Source organism: Oryza sativa, chromosome 12 (genome assembly GCF_034140825.1).
Source record: "Oryza sativa Japonica Group chromosome 12, ASM3414082v1".
NCBI classification, from domain to species: Eukaryota; Viridiplantae; Streptophyta; class Magnoliopsida; order Poales; family Poaceae; genus Oryza; species Oryza sativa.
In genome coordinates this window covers 26,910,323-26,925,345 of record NC_089046.1, presented here as the reverse complement: position 1 = coordinate 26,925,345, position 15,023 = coordinate 26,910,323, and the positions used below count along the sequence as shown (strand labels likewise).

Here is a 15,023-nt window from a genome sequence, read left to right as displayed (position 1 = left end):
TAAGGCTCGTTCCAAGCACAGGAAGTTTATAGAATTTGCAAGAATAAATTCATTTTCTTAAAAAAATCTCCTTTACAATTTTTTTGTTCCAGATTAGGCCTAATCAAATTTCAATTTATCGTTGATAAATGCTCTAGTTACATATGGTGCACATTTCTTCAAAGTTACAACCTGCAATGATCTGCATCCAGACATCAATTTGATGCACTGTCCCTCACAGGCATAGATGTTAGCCAACCACCCAAGAAATAACTACTATAAATCCAAACTTGATTAAATCTCACAAAGATTAAAGAATTTTCTACTCTGATTTCCTCCGGCATGCCAATTAAGGAATGTGAGAGGGGTTGGACCTGGCTAGGAACAGATATCTTGTTTTTTTCTATGAAAAAAAAATTATGTTCCAAATAAAGCATTGTCTCCTCGGCCAGTTGGCATGCACATATGGAGGCAGCAGCATCTCCCAGTTTCGGCCCCAGCCACTGTGTCTGTGGCTCCTGCTGCTGCTGTCACTGTGCCACATATGATGTGCTGCAAGTCACTGTTGTTGGTATGTTGCTACAACCAAGCAGCTGTAAAAAGAAGAAAAATGCTATCATCTAAAAAGGGAAGAAAAAGGTTCTCATGGAATAAAATTATCCAAATCACCTGCAAAATTCCTCTGATCCAAAAAAAAGGCACAGAAATGTACTTCCTCCGTTTCATATTGTAAGATTTTCTAGCATTGCTCATATTCATATGAGTGTTAATGAATCTATACATATACTCCCTCTATTTTTTAATAGATGACGCCGTTGACTTTTTCTCACATGTTTGACCATTCGTCTTATTTAAAAATTTTATGCAAATGTATAAGATATAAATCATACTTTAAGTACTATGAGTGATAAAACAACTCATAACAAAATAAATTATAATTACATAAATTTTTTGAATAAGACGAATGGTCAAACATGTGAGAAAAAGTCAACGGCGTCATCTATTAAAAAATAGAGGTAGTATATGACTAGATTTATTAACACACATATGAATATGGGTAATGCTATAAATTCTTATATTACGAAACGGAGGAAGTAGTGTTCTGTGATAAAAATTTGATGTTACGAACAAGATTATATCAAACTCTTGACCAGTGACAACTTTTTAAGTACTTATAGTTTTACATTTGACATGTATAAATTTATCTTGACAAGTACTAAATTGTGATAAAAAAAATTCACATGGCTAATACCATGAACATAAATCATATATTTTCAACGTGTATTATAAACTTTGTAGCCGTTAACTTTTTATGACTATAATTGGCTAACTTACAATCATTAAGCAATTATCTATAGTGCACTTTGGCTGATGATGGAGTTCTAGAGCTCCGTAGTGGCATGGTTGCATGGCAGAAACTTTATAGATGTACTTTTCATGTATTATTTATCTAATAAGTAACTTTTTAACAAAGAATACAGTCATACTCTTCGGGCCCATTTAAATCGCAAGAATGAAAAAAAAAAGAAGGAATAGAAAATACGAAGGATTCAAATAAGAATATAAATGTAAAACAGAGAATTGAATACAGAAATAACATAAGAATACTTATTTGATTGGAGCATAGGAAAAACACAGCCGGATGAGAGAGATATACTCGAAAGAATATTTAAGGTTAGACCTCACTGGTGGAGAAGTGCTTTTTAGTCCCGGTTTATAAAGATCGCTATCTTTAGTCCCGATTCAAATACCCGGGACTAAAGATCGATCACCAACCGGGACTAAAAAGAGGGAAGCGGCAGTGAGATGGTCCTCTTTTCTTTTTTTTTCTTTTTTATTTTCTCCCGAATTGAGTGGGATATATATCCTAAATCAAACCCCAAATCCTCAAATCAAAGTAACATCCCAAATCTACATCCCAAATCTTAAAATTACTTATACACATAAATCAAATACATCACAAATCCTACAAAAATTACAAACATATCAAATACATCACAGATCCATACAAATGTGCAATGAATCACAAAATTATCTATACAAATGTGCAAATGGGCTGCCGCCGGCCGCCTGCTAGCCGCCGCCGGGCGCGGCCCCACCAGCCGCCGCCGCCCGACCGCGCGGCCGCCTCGTTCTGCTGCCGCCGGGCGCGGCCCCACCGGCCGCCACCACCACCCTTCCGCCACACGGCGGCCTCGCTCCGCTGCCGCCGCCCGACCGCGCGGCCGCCTCGCTCCGCCGCTGTCGCACGGCCGCCGCCACCGTCCGCCGCACAACCGCCGCGCGGCCAGCTCGCTTCGTCGCCGCCGCCCGGCCGCAGCAGAGAGGGGAAGGAGGAGGAGGAGGCGGGGAGGGGGATCGGAGGAGAGGGGAAGGCCGGAAGGGGGAGGGAGGGGAGAGGAAGAAGGAAGAAGGGATGAAGGCGGATACCGAGACTTAGTCTCGGTGGTTTTTAACGAAGGAGATAAAAAAGGGAGGTGATACCGAGGAGATATCGGCAGTTTATTTTGGTCCCGGTTGGTATAAACAACCGGGACTAAAAATAGATCTTATACCAACCGGGACTCAAGATAATTGGAGCTTAACTGTACCCACCAACTTCTTTGAACCGGGACTAAAATGATCTTTCGTCCCGGTTGGTGTAATCAAAATTTTTTTAACCAGGACTAAAGATAAGATCATCTTTAGTCCCGGTTTTTATTGCAACTAGGACTATTGTGGAATTTGGTCGACCGACCAAAGATGGTTTCTCCACCAGTGCCTCTTGTTAACTTTCCTCCAAAATCTCTATAAGATTACGTAATCCGTAGGAATTTTAAAGGATATAATATGATTCAATCATTTGTTTCAAAGGCTTTCATAAAATTTTTTTTTTTCATAGGATTAAAATCCTCTAAATCTACTACATTTTTCTTACGAATCAAAGAGCCTTCATGTATTAATGACCGGAGAAAACCTTTTCTTTTTTCCAAGAAAATGATGTTACAGGAATTTTTGTTGGCAGTGCCACTCTCATTAACTAGAGAGGGCTCCACATCACAGTGACAGTATCTGTTGCCACTTGTTGTTTGTCGGCAATAGTATTAAATTAGGTGCTATATGGCGAATAATCTGTCCACGCAGGCATCTATATGCTACAACAGTGCAACATACGGACCGTTCCTATTCTGGTAAAGACCATTTTCTGTTGCTCCAGTTACTTTCGTACGGCAGCTGAGTTGGCATTGTCTGCTTTCCACAGCTAACTTGTTTGTTACTAAGAAGGCTGTTCAGATTGATGCTAGTTTTAACCATACATTTTTTATATAGTTATCAAAAATATGTCTACGTTTAGTTTGTTACTAAATTTTTAGTAAATGCATAAGAAATTCTGCTAAAATTGTTAACTTGTCAAAATTTTGGCATTGCCAAATTACTTTAGTAAGGTTTATTTTGATTATAATCTGAACAGGCCCTACTATAATAATAGTGTTTTTTTTTCTGTTCTTTCACTTTTCACTATAGTAAAGCAATTAGGGAGAAATTCATGGATCATTATCCTACTTCTATTTAGATCATTATCGGCAAAATACGTATTTACAAACAAACAAACTGCTGCATGATGTGATAGAATTAAAACGGCAACATAAGAGCATCTCCAATAGCCTCTCCAAGTGACTCTCTAAGCTAAATTTTAATCATTCCAACCAAAAAATGTGCTCCAACAGCCTCTCCAACTAGATGGTTAAGCCATCCGGTTGGCCGAAACCCTCCCTCTTCTAGCCAAATTTGGTCAGCCAAAAATCACTGGCCAACCGTAGGCCCCACCTACATCCCTCCTCCCATCTCCTCTCTTGCATCGGCTAGCTCGCTGCTGGCCCAGCATCGACGACGACACGAAGGAGAGAGGCGCCGGAGCTGCCTCCCTCCGTTTGCATACCCCCCATTGCCGCCGTCCTCTGTCCAGCCGCGACCACCGCCGTCTCCAGCCGTGCGCGATCGCCACCGTCGTCCGCATCGTCGATAGCTGCCGGATTCAGCCAGCCGCGCGACCTCCACCGCCTCCACGTGATCTCCGCCCCCACTCGGTGAGGATGGCCTACCCACCGACGGCGGCACAGACGATGCCGACCGCCGCTCTGCCCTCCCCTCCCTTTCCCTGCAGCGGCTCCTCCTCCTTGGTCTGCCCGCCCAGCGCCGACGGCTTCTTCTCCTAGTGCGGCGAGGGAGGGAGGGAGCGGCGGCAGGGTGGCTCGATGCCTTCGCCACCGCCTCCACAACATCGCCGCCGCTGACCCCACTGGCATGAGCAATAGCAACGTCGCCGCCGGTTTGACCCTTTGCCGTTGATGCCGTCCGCGTCTCCGCCACCAACCTCGCCTCGCCGCGTCACTCCGTCCGCCTTCGGCCTCGTCGCCCGTAGCAGCCTCCTTCGGCAAGAGAGAGGATTGGAGAGAAGGGGAGGAAGAAGAAAAGGAAGAGAATGGCAGGTGGGGTCCATTGGAATGTGGAGAGTCTGTTGGAATAGAAGAAGGTAGGCTGGTCAAACAGGTATTTGGAGAGTCAAAAATAGCCACTTTGTAAGAGATGCTCTAATGCTCCATGACAAAGGGGAGAAAAGCGATAGCGTGCAGTAAGCATCAGATCCCCACATGACATTCCAGATGGGAAAAATTATTGCCGCAAGAACTGTTTTTCTTTTATTTTCTTTTCTTTTCCCAACAAGCTACCACCAAGCTGATGGATGATTCAGATGTCTCATCGCGTACCTTGACACAGATTTTTTTTTTTTGGGCAAGGATCAAAACCGAAAAGGAAACTGCGTGTATAAATGTTCAGAGGATGATGCCATGGAGATCACTCACCAGGTTGATCGTCTTCTTCCTTTGGCCTTCTTCCTCATGAGTGAACCCTTCATGTCCATTTGACGCCATGGCCATTAGCAGCATCAGCATCAGCATCAGCTGGGCAGGCATATCTCTGCATCTGCATGAGATCTTTGCCCTGTCCTCCACTGCCTCCTGTCGCCAGGAACTACTACTGCCCCACTGATGCCCATCATCTCCAACAGAGGGAAGCTGCTCCCTACATCTTCCTGTAGGCCTGTGAATTGTGATCATGGCCTCATGGCCATGGATGGGATATGCAGCAGCAGCAGCAGCAACACATCTGGATTCTGGACAGATGTCCATGATGAACAATGCAATCGCCTCGATGACGACCGTCGGATCGGCGATCCGATGGCGGGAACAAATGCCACGTCCACCATGCAAGGGAGAACAGGTCAGGCATATCATGATGATTTAACAGAAGGCAGCTACAGGTGATTAAACACAAGAAAAATATCATCCAAGATGCTGGCAAATGGCATCAGCTCAGGGGGTACCAGCAACAGAAGAGAAGCTGGAGCCATGTCCATGTAACCAGCTTGTGGTAACACTTGGCTTCCCAAACATATGGTAGTGCAAAAGTTTAACATGGAGCACCAAACATATAGTACAGAAATTGAACATGGAGCACCAAATGTAGCAGGAAGAACAGAGAGACCAATAATGCATGGGTAAGGGTATAACTTTAGTGTTGGGGAAATAGAATACAGTGTCTACGCCACAATGGAGGTCACTACGTGACAAGACGAACAAAGGACAGTGGTTCTGAATCCACAAATCATGATGTTCAACAATGTCATTAAGAATTGAATTATTGGCAGATCTGCTCGACAGCGGCCACAATTTGGGCAGGCTGCACGACGGTTGCGTCCTCCAGAGTTGCAGCATATGGCGTCGGTACATCCTGTGATGACAAGCACATGATGGGGGCATCAAGGTAGTCCCAGAAGTTATCAATGATGGCCGACCTCAGGCTGGCGCCGATACCACCCGTTCGCATGCACTCCTCCACAATCAGAACGCGGTGGGTCTTCTTAATGGAGTTCCCTATCGTGTGCAGATCGAATGGTTTCAGCGACCTGATATCAATGACCTCCGGATCGTACCCTTTGTTCACCAGTGTCTTGGCTGCCTGCATCACATGGTACCTCATGCGAGAGTACGTGAGGATGGTCACATGCTCACCTGGACGTACCATCTCGGCCTCCTCCAAGCAGCAAATGTATTCCTCATCAGGGATCTTCTCCTTCAGGTTGTACAGAAGGACATGCTCGAACAGCACCACAGGGTTCTCACTCCTTATGGCAGCCTTCATCAGGCCCTTAGCATTGTAAGGAGTAGAGCAAGCAACCATTTGAAGTCCAGGAATGGACTGGAAGTACGATTCGAGACGTTGTGAATGCTCAGCACCAAGCTGGCGACCAACACCACCAGGGCCTCGAATCACAATCGGGATCTTGAACTGGCCACCTGAGGTATAATGAAGCATACCACAATTGTTTGAGATCTGATTGTAAGCAAGGAGAAGGAAACCCATGTTCATGCCTTCAACAATTGGCCTTAGCCCCTTCATTGCTGCTCCAACTCCCATGCCAGCGAAAGAATTCTCAGCAATAGGGGTATCAAGAACCCGAAGGTCTCCAAACATCTCAGCCAAGCCCTTGGTCACCTTATATGAACCTCCATAGTGACCAACATCTTCACCAAATACACAAACTGTAGGATCTTCTTTCATCTCTTCTATCAATGCTTCTCGAAGGGCCTCAAACAACAGGACCTCATGACTGCGGAACAAAATGTTAATGCAGTCAGGCGACTTTTCAGATCAACTACATGCAAATGATATTTGTCGCAAATCATTCTGAAGATTTCTTTATACTTTGAAGGTAGCATAATGGCATTCAAGAAGAATATACATTATTCACTCAACTCTTCAAGCAGTATATCAGCTGTAATTATTGTAACAAAATTTAAACAAACTACAGTTGGTCAGTGTTCGTCGTTGGCATTACTGATTGGATTATCCTGGCAAGATTAGATTGTGTTCAGCATATCTAAAAGAAACCAATGATCATGTAATATTTATATGATTTCATCTACAACAGTGCTTTACTCGTAAATTAACAAATAATGTATATGGAGAAAATAAAGGGTACTTTGGATTGTTTTTTGCTAGTTACAAGCTCGAAACAGTCATCTTTTTTTTAGCAGTACCCAAACGTTCCTGGACAAGTTCTGGCTGTCACTAATTTGCACTTCCCTGGCCTCATTTGGATGGGCTAAATCCCTAGCCCATCCATGTGAGTGGTCCAGGATTTTAGACAGCTGCAAATGAGGCCTTACTGTAGTGTGAAACCAACAAATAGTCTCCTGTCTGTCAAAATGGATCCTGACTGGTAAATGAAGAAGGCAAGAACAAGTCCAGTTGCATGGAAGTGACTCCTTATAGACTACTTCAACGAGATATCTTATTATTGCCACATTCACACCTATAACTTTATGCACATAAGTTTTAATTTCAATGAGTAGCTGTTGTTCTTCACAATCACATATATCCAATTTGCACAAGCTAAGCAAATGTTGTAAACCAAACCAAGTCCAAGCAAAAACAGGACCCCCTAAGTGCAAGTGCCAGACCTGCTGATGCAGGATACATATTCAACTAAAGTACTAAAATACGAGAATGAACAGAATTGTCCAAGGAACCAGCTACCCAAGCATTTTATGTCCTCTGCAAACTAGTTCAAGATCAAGTAGTTTATCTACCATACACAGGGCAGCGTAAATATGTCTTGTGTGATGTGATTCAAGCTAAATGTAACACAACTGGCTATTAACATAAAATGGCAAATGATGCAATGCCATTGCCATAATTGTTCCATTACTGGGATCCCAGGGACTAGTTCTCTATTTCGAAGACCATATCATTCAGGACATGTGCTACACTTGGCTACATTGTTCAAACATTAAACTGGTCACCAAGTTTGGAGATAATTAAACTGCTACTGTTCTTTTCCTCCAAGTCTGGAGATAATTGAAAACATGTGTGTATAAATTAACTAGGGGAAAAAAAACTCAGGCTGCTTTGTTCATGCCTCCCAGTTAACACCACTAATTAGAGAAACTAAATCAATAAATCTCATTTCCACCAAAGTTAAAAGCATAGGTGCACAGCAAAGCAATAAAGCTTCGGATTACAACTTTACAAGCCACAAAAAGCCAGTAATTCTGTTCATATGAGCTATACAATCCACACACAAGACAGTAGTAATCGTCAAAAATGGCAGGAAAGCTACTCCACTTATACGATTGCATCTAGAACAAACCGAATCGTTTCCCCAGTCTGAATCAATCCAGAATTCCAGGCGTTCTCCTGATCTCTTCTCTTCGTGAAGAGCAACACAACCATTTTGAAAATAAAATGGAAAAAAGGAGAGAAACAACTTACCCGCCGGACTTGGATTCCGCCGTCGCATCCGCACTCGCCTGCAAACACACAAAGAATTCAGAATTCAGTTAAGGAATTCTGAGCAGAGGACGAAGAACAAAGAACAAGAACAAAGAACCCGGCACGTAACTGTAACCGCGGCGCGCGCTACCACCGCCCCTCCGCGCGCCCGCACCGACCTCCTCGCCGCGACCACGCGCACGCTCCTGCCTGGCGCGGCGGATCTGGGCTTGGCGGAGGCGGAGGCGGCGCCGTGCAGCGCGTACTGCAGCGAGGCGGCGGCAGCGGTGGCCATTTCTCTCTCTCTCTTTGCTCGCTCGCGCGCGCGCGTGGCGGGACGGCGAGAGGTCTCGGATTCCGGCGGCGGTGGCGGCTGCTGCGGCGGCGGCGGCGCGGGGAGGGGGTGTTTTATAGTGTGAACGCGGCGAGCGCGGCGGAGATGGAAACGAGGCGGCGGAGAGCACGAGGCGAGGAGGAGGAGGGAGTTTTTTGTCGTGGACCCGGTCTATGGACCGAGGAGAGGTGGGGCCCACATGGAGGGTGCCGGTTCACGGGGGATGGGTGCATGGACCGGGTGCAGGGAGAGTGGGAGCCTCGGTTGCATCGACGGGCTTTGCTGGTTTTTGATGGACCTGGTTTGCTTTCTTTGGGCCGATCCATTAAGGCCCAATTAACAAGGCCTTCCTTTGCTTCTACGACCATTATATATATGGGCTTTATTCTGATTTCTTTCTTTAGAGAGAAATACTTCTTTTGAGATGATAGTCATATGTGACATAAATAGAGTTATGAAGAACACAAATGTGCAACAAGAAGAGCCATTTAATGGAGAAGAAATAGTCATCCAATGCAAATTGTAGTAAAGAAGATTTAAATCAGGTAATTAGAGGTGTACATCCAGACCTATCACCGATTGATTAATGCTCATTTTATATCTACCCCAGTTTCTTTTTCACTTACTAGCTAATATGCCCATGCTTTACAAGGATAAACACACATCTCATTAATTTTTTTAGCTCTTATCAATTTATCATGGAGCCCTTAAACAAAAATCCGATCGAACTACCCGTTGAGAAGTAGGACGATTTTTCCGCCAATGTATGGCTTAATTAGGGGCAGGCAAAAGTGTATTATTTTAGCAATATATAGACTCAGTTTCACTGTCACTACTATGTTATTTTTAAGTAGTAAATTAAGATTCTGAGCTAAATTATACACTGTTCATATCTTACTCATACAGTTCCAAACAAACCAGCAGGTGGGTCCTGACACTTACTAGAGTTCATCAAAAGTTAGCTTACTTCTAGTTTCTTCTCTCTTGTTTCATATAATCCCTGGCCGTGTACATAGTGATGAGTATGAAAGGAGAATATAAGAAGATTCTAGAAAGTAGAAACCTCTAATGGTGTTAATTAATTGATCACATACCGTACATAAATGGGGCTGTTCAGATTATAGTCAAAATAAAAATTACCAATACCAAAATTTTGGCAATTTGGTAATATTGCCAAAATTTTGGCAAGATTTATTATGTAATTACCAAAGTTTGGAAGTTTGGTAAGAAACTAAACGGATGCACATATTTGACAACTCTAAAAAAAATAATATGATTTGAAATGGCATCAATCTGAACAAGACTTAGATGTGTTACTGCGTTTCATGGTGACCGGATTAACTATAGGTGTCAGATTTTCATTAATAACCGCTACCCTAAAGTATTGTTGTTGGTTTTTACGCATAACCGGTACTTATAATTGATAATAGGTGCAGGTTTGTTCCGAATAACCAACACCTTTATACCAGTACCTATTTGACGTTGTGTAGTATTGTCTGTTGGTTGGTTAATTGGTCACATAATACACGTACGTAGGACCCTGCAAATTTAGTGATCCCTAGCCAAGAAATTTAGTACCAATTGATTGATTGCATGCATGAATCTATCTATACATGCTAATTGCAAGGGTTGGATTTGACCTAAATATCTGTACCAACTTAGTGCCACCTGTACTCCATGATTAGCGAAAAACCAATCAATTAATATGGCCCTTGCAGTACGTACCAGGACACGTCCTAGTCTCATATGTGGTCTCAGGTTCATCAGCTCATAGCTAGCTTAGTAATATATCTTAGTACCAAAGGGCTTGATAGCTGCAGCTGCTACTTCACATCTGCATAATTTAATTTGTTCCAATATGTCCTGGACATTCCAACAAAAAATATGTGTCCTTTTGGTTCAGCAAGCATATGCCATTTTGCATCTATATATGGAACATGAATTAGTTCATTGATTCCAATTGATCAGCTACATGTTTTGTCATAGTCCCTTTTCTTATGCCACAATTGTGCTTAGCACCAAATACAGTTCTAAATTAGTGAACAGTTCAGTTTCTGCAACAATGTTCAGAAAATATTTCTGAATCTCAATGACCCAAAAGTCCTTAATTAAGTCGATCTATATGATGCTGAAAACTTGATTGACATGAAGAAACAAATATAAACCAATGTTCCAAAAACTTCAACCAACTTATATACAGATATAGAATTCAGTTTCTGCAGCAATATTTCTGAAAAAAAATTCTGAATCTAAACTACGCCTAATTATTAATTAAGTCCTAAGTCGATGCTGAAATTGGTTGAGATGAAGAAGCAAAAACAAACTGAAGTTCGAAAATTTCCAACCAACTTATATACTTATATACAGATGCGTATGGATGGATCACAATTCAGACAAACTTTGATCGAAACTGTGTAATCGACATGAGTTGCATGAGAGATCGAATAGGGTTTGGTAGCACCTAGGACACGATTGGCACACATATGTACGTGGCCATGGAGGAAACACATTAATAACTAGTAGTTCTTGATATTTCTCCCTTTTCCCCAATTATTGATCATCGATGGATAGCTAGCATTCTAGAATGATGATCACCAGATGCGTATGTACGTTCCATCATATCAGGCAGCCAGGGCACACAAGAGAACAAATCAAAGGGCGATCGATTTGATGTGATATCAACTGCATATTTGCATGGAATTTGTGCCAAGTCTTTCGGCTATAATGATTTGGTTGTGTGTCTTCTTGAATTGGACCCAGCTGCTTTGCAATCATTCATTCACAAGAGTCCAGCGGCTAAGTCATTTCAACCATCACCATGTTACTGCAGATATGTACTCCTATATATGTTCAGAAACGAGTTGTTAAGCACTAGCTAGCTACTAACCAATTTAATCTAGTTTTAATTTGCCAGGAGTGTGCTAATGGCCTTTTGAACCATCTCATTCAGATTGGATGTATTGGAGTTACCCCTCTGTGTTCACTGTCCATAGGTGGTATAGCTAGCTAGTTAGTTGCTCTGAATTATGTGAGGTGGCCATCATGGTTTCTAGTCTCTCTATCCCAAAACAAAAATATAGTGACCTTTAGAATTAATATTTTATCCCAAATATAACAACTTTTTTACCCCTAACTATTCATAGTATCCTTGGCTTCATGATGGTTTGTGTTTGCTTAGCTTTGTTTCTACTATCGTGAACTTTTTGTGTGAGTTCTGTAATAATTGGATGTAGCTCTTTGAGTAAAGGTCGGGATGTTTCATTCCATTATCTAAAAATCACCCCTGCCCTGGACTCACACCCACCGACCCTGAGAGGCAAACATGTATTTTTACTCTCTTCTCCTTAATACTCATGTCACTACCTAGAAATTACTATATTATAGGATAGACGAAAGGAGTACTTATTAAATATTTAATCATGGTCTTTTCTTTTTGCTTTTTCTAAAAAGCCGGACCAATATGATCTACTTTCTAGAAAATCTTTAATCTGTTTTCCTGCCATAATATATATCCTGAGTGTAAAAATAAATCACATGATAGAGAAAGATATGTACGTTACGTTGCAAAATTCGATTGCGCTATGTTATATACTTATATTTAAGGAAAAATACATATAAAAAGGTCTTATTTTGAAACAAAACTAACACATAAATATAATGGTTCAACCAAAAAATATATATTTGAGATTAATATGGTTGAGGGCCAAAGTATGATCAATCCTTTCATGGATGTTAGGTTGTGTGGATATGAGAGGAGGGAGTATGCTCCTAACTTACTTTTCAAACCAAAAGCATGGTTGTTTTTCTCATGCATATATATCCCAAAGAGAGAGGCCATATTGCTTGTCCTGGCCTGCCGGCCAACTTGTACTATAGAGACCCAATCTGGTCTCACCTCTGCAAATTGCACTGCATTACATGGCTAAATTCAACACCAAATCCAGCAGCTCCCTTTGCTTTACATGCCCTCTCCATTCAGGCATGCAAAAACCACCATGCCATTGCCATCCAGCCACAACATTACTATTAACTATTAAATTATTCACCCATTCATTAAAAAAACATTAGTATTAATTAGGAGGAGAGCTACTTGTGATGCCACACTCCCTCCATTCACTTGCACTCTCTAGACACTCACAAACACACACACAACACACACCAATCATTCATTCCCTCTCTCACATTTGTGTACAACCACAAGCCTACACCTACACAACAATTAGCATTTAGTAGCATGCAATGCAACCACACACACACACACATATCCCTCCTATAAAAGGGACATCTCACACCACAACTCCATAGAAATCACAAAACCCAATTCACCAAAGCCAAAGCAAGAACTAGATCAAGAAGAGAGAAGAAGCCAAGATAATCCAGCAGAAATAATTTCAGAAATCTATAGCTAGATAGATCATAGATGCTGCCTCTGCTGAACATGCAAGCTGAAGCTGCTGGTGGCGATGGTGGTGATGCAGAGAAGAAGAGTGGCAACAACAAGCAGATGATGGTGGCGGCGAAGGTGTCCATCTCCATTCTGGTGATGTCGCTGCCGGTGCTCTACGTCTCCTTCCTCCGCATCCCGCCGGCGACGCTCTTCCGGGACACCACCTTCTGGTTCCTCATGTCCAACTCCATCATCATCGTCATCGCCGCCGACTCCGGCATGCTCTTCTTCGCCGCTAGGCCCGCCTCAAGCTCCGGCGAGCTTCAAGCCATGGTTGTCACCGATGTCAGCCTCAGCCATGCATTGGTGGTGGCGCCGCCGAGAGGTGGCCAAGAAGACGATGACGGTGTTGTCGTCGCCGGCGAGCCGGCGGAGGAGGAGTCGACGATGATGTTGGTGCCGTACTACGGCGGCGAGGTGGTGCAGGCAGCAGCAAGGCCGACAAGGCTGACGGCGAGCAGTGAGGCGGAGAGGACGACGACGATGGCGCGTCGCCGTCGTCGAAGCAGGTCGCACTCGTCGCACCACGCGCTGATGATGACGCCGCCGGTGGTGCAGGAGAAGAGCATCGTTGTCGTGAGGGAGGAGAAGCTCCGGCGAACTGCAACGGAGCGGCCGCCGGAGCCGGAGGAGGAGATGACAACGACGAGCAGCAGCGAGTACTCGCGGCTCTCCGACGAGGAGCTGAACCGGCGCGTGGAGGAGTTCATCGCCAGGTTCAACATGGAGATCAGGCTGCAGCTCGAGAAGGAACAAGAACAAGCTGCAGCTGCTTGACATATGCAAGAATCCGCCATGGCCATGTACAAAATCGATCAAGTTCAAGCTCAAAGCTCAAAGGCTCTAGCTAGCTCCATGTCATGTCCATGTCCATGTAGATGTTGATGCGAGTTTGTTAATTAGGTTGAGCTTTTGGACATGGAGCTAGCTAGCTAGGCATAAGCTCCATGTCACAGAAAATAGGTCGGTTTTTTAAAAACTCCCACAAAATTCCTCTAGGCCTATTCAGATCGGAGGAATTTTGCAGGAGTTTTTAAGAAACCAAGCTATTTTCTGTGAAAATTTTGTAAAATTCCTACGTTTCAAAGAGCCAGCAGTAGCTATAGCTAAGTAGTTAGCTAGTAGCTTCTTCTTGCTTGGTTCCTCTTGGTAGTCTTCTGCATCCATAGATGCAGGAGAGTGAGATGAGAGGAGCTATATTCTCATGAGGGATCATATAATTTGTATTTTGTATTTGTGTACATCATCAAGAGATCAGATCAGAACAATCCAAGAGATGGAGTAATATATTATAGCACTAGTAGTAGTTGTTGTACTACTGATGAGGATTAGATTTTGCATGCATGGGGATATAGTAATAACTAATAATAACAGAGATCTCTATGGCAAGAGAGATGAAGTGTATATATGGCTTGTTTAATTAATTATGGCTGCCATGATACAAGTGTCCTCTCTACTGTACTTCTGGCACCAAGATTTTTCACTGTAGAAATGTTTTGGGAGTGGGACCCACCTCATAGGAAAACTGTAACAAATATAGTTAGGTTAAACATGTCGAAATAAACATATAAGATGTCTCGAAAAATTCAGAGTTGCAACATTTTTCTCCCTGTATTTCTAAAACGCAAGTCTGATTTTTGACATGAAAAATGAGGGTGTATCATCCATGTGGAGTCTTGTAAAACAAAACTAAATTCACACGTACAACTGGTTTCCTCTAGAGAAACATAAATTAAAGCTCAAATCAAGAATTCAGAGACTGATCTTTTTTTGTATTAACTTATTAACTGAAGATGCACTGCTCGAACGATTTTGCCATCAGAACAGTGTACAGCTTCTTATTCGATCGATCTGCAGTACTTATGAGTTATGACGACGACAAGATCTTGTCCTCGTGATCTTACGCACAAGTACGAAGAAATTTCAATGCGCTCCTTGAAGGTATAT

At 42.9% G+C, this 15,023-nt stretch overlaps 2 protein-coding genes across 2 annotated transcripts; one reads left to right on the top strand and one right to left on the bottom strand.

Annotated features, from left to right (window-relative positions):
- Nucleotides 1-5,285: 5,285 nt before the first annotated feature.
- Nucleotides 5,286-8,673, bottom strand: LOC4352803 (pyruvate dehydrogenase E1 component subunit beta-3, chloroplastic-like). The gene is made up of 3 exons (NM_001423630.1): nt 8,426-8,673; nt 8,296-8,333; nt 5,286-6,631 (listed from the first exon to the last, which is right to left on the bottom strand). The coding sequence occupies exons 1-3, from the start codon at nt 8,588-8,590 to the stop codon at nt 5,659-5,661; spliced, it is 1,176 nt and encodes a 391-aa protein (NP_001410559.1). The 5' UTR covers nt 8,591-8,673; the 3' UTR covers nt 5,286-5,658.
- Nucleotides 8,674-12,815: 4,142 nt separating this feature from the next.
- Nucleotides 12,816-14,394, top strand: LOC4352802 (uncharacterized). Its single transcript, XM_015764569.3, has one exon. It carries the CDS (start codon nt 13,050-13,052, stop codon nt 13,851-13,853), a length of 804 nt encoding a protein of 267 aa, XP_015620055.1. The 5' UTR covers nt 12,816-13,049; the 3' UTR covers nt 13,854-14,394.
- Nucleotides 14,395-15,023: the final 629 nt, after the last annotated feature.

Coding starts and splice junctions, on each gene's coding strand:
- LOC4352803 (NM_001423630.1), bottom strand. CDS start 8,590: ATGGCCACCGCTGCCGCCGCCTCGCTGCAGTACGCGCTGCACGGCGCC. Junction 8,334..8,425: donor TAGCGCGCGCCGCGGTTACA/GTTACGTGCCGG, acceptor GTGTGTTTGCAG/GCGAGTGCGGATGCGACGGC. Junction 6,632..8,295: donor GCGGAATCCAAGTCCGGCGG/GTAAGTTGTTTC, acceptor TTTGTTCCGCAG/TCATGAGGTCCTGTTGTTTG.
- LOC4352802 (XM_015764569.3), top strand. CDS start 13,050: ATGCTGCCTCTGCTGAACATGCAAGCTGAAGCTGCTGGTGGCGATGGT.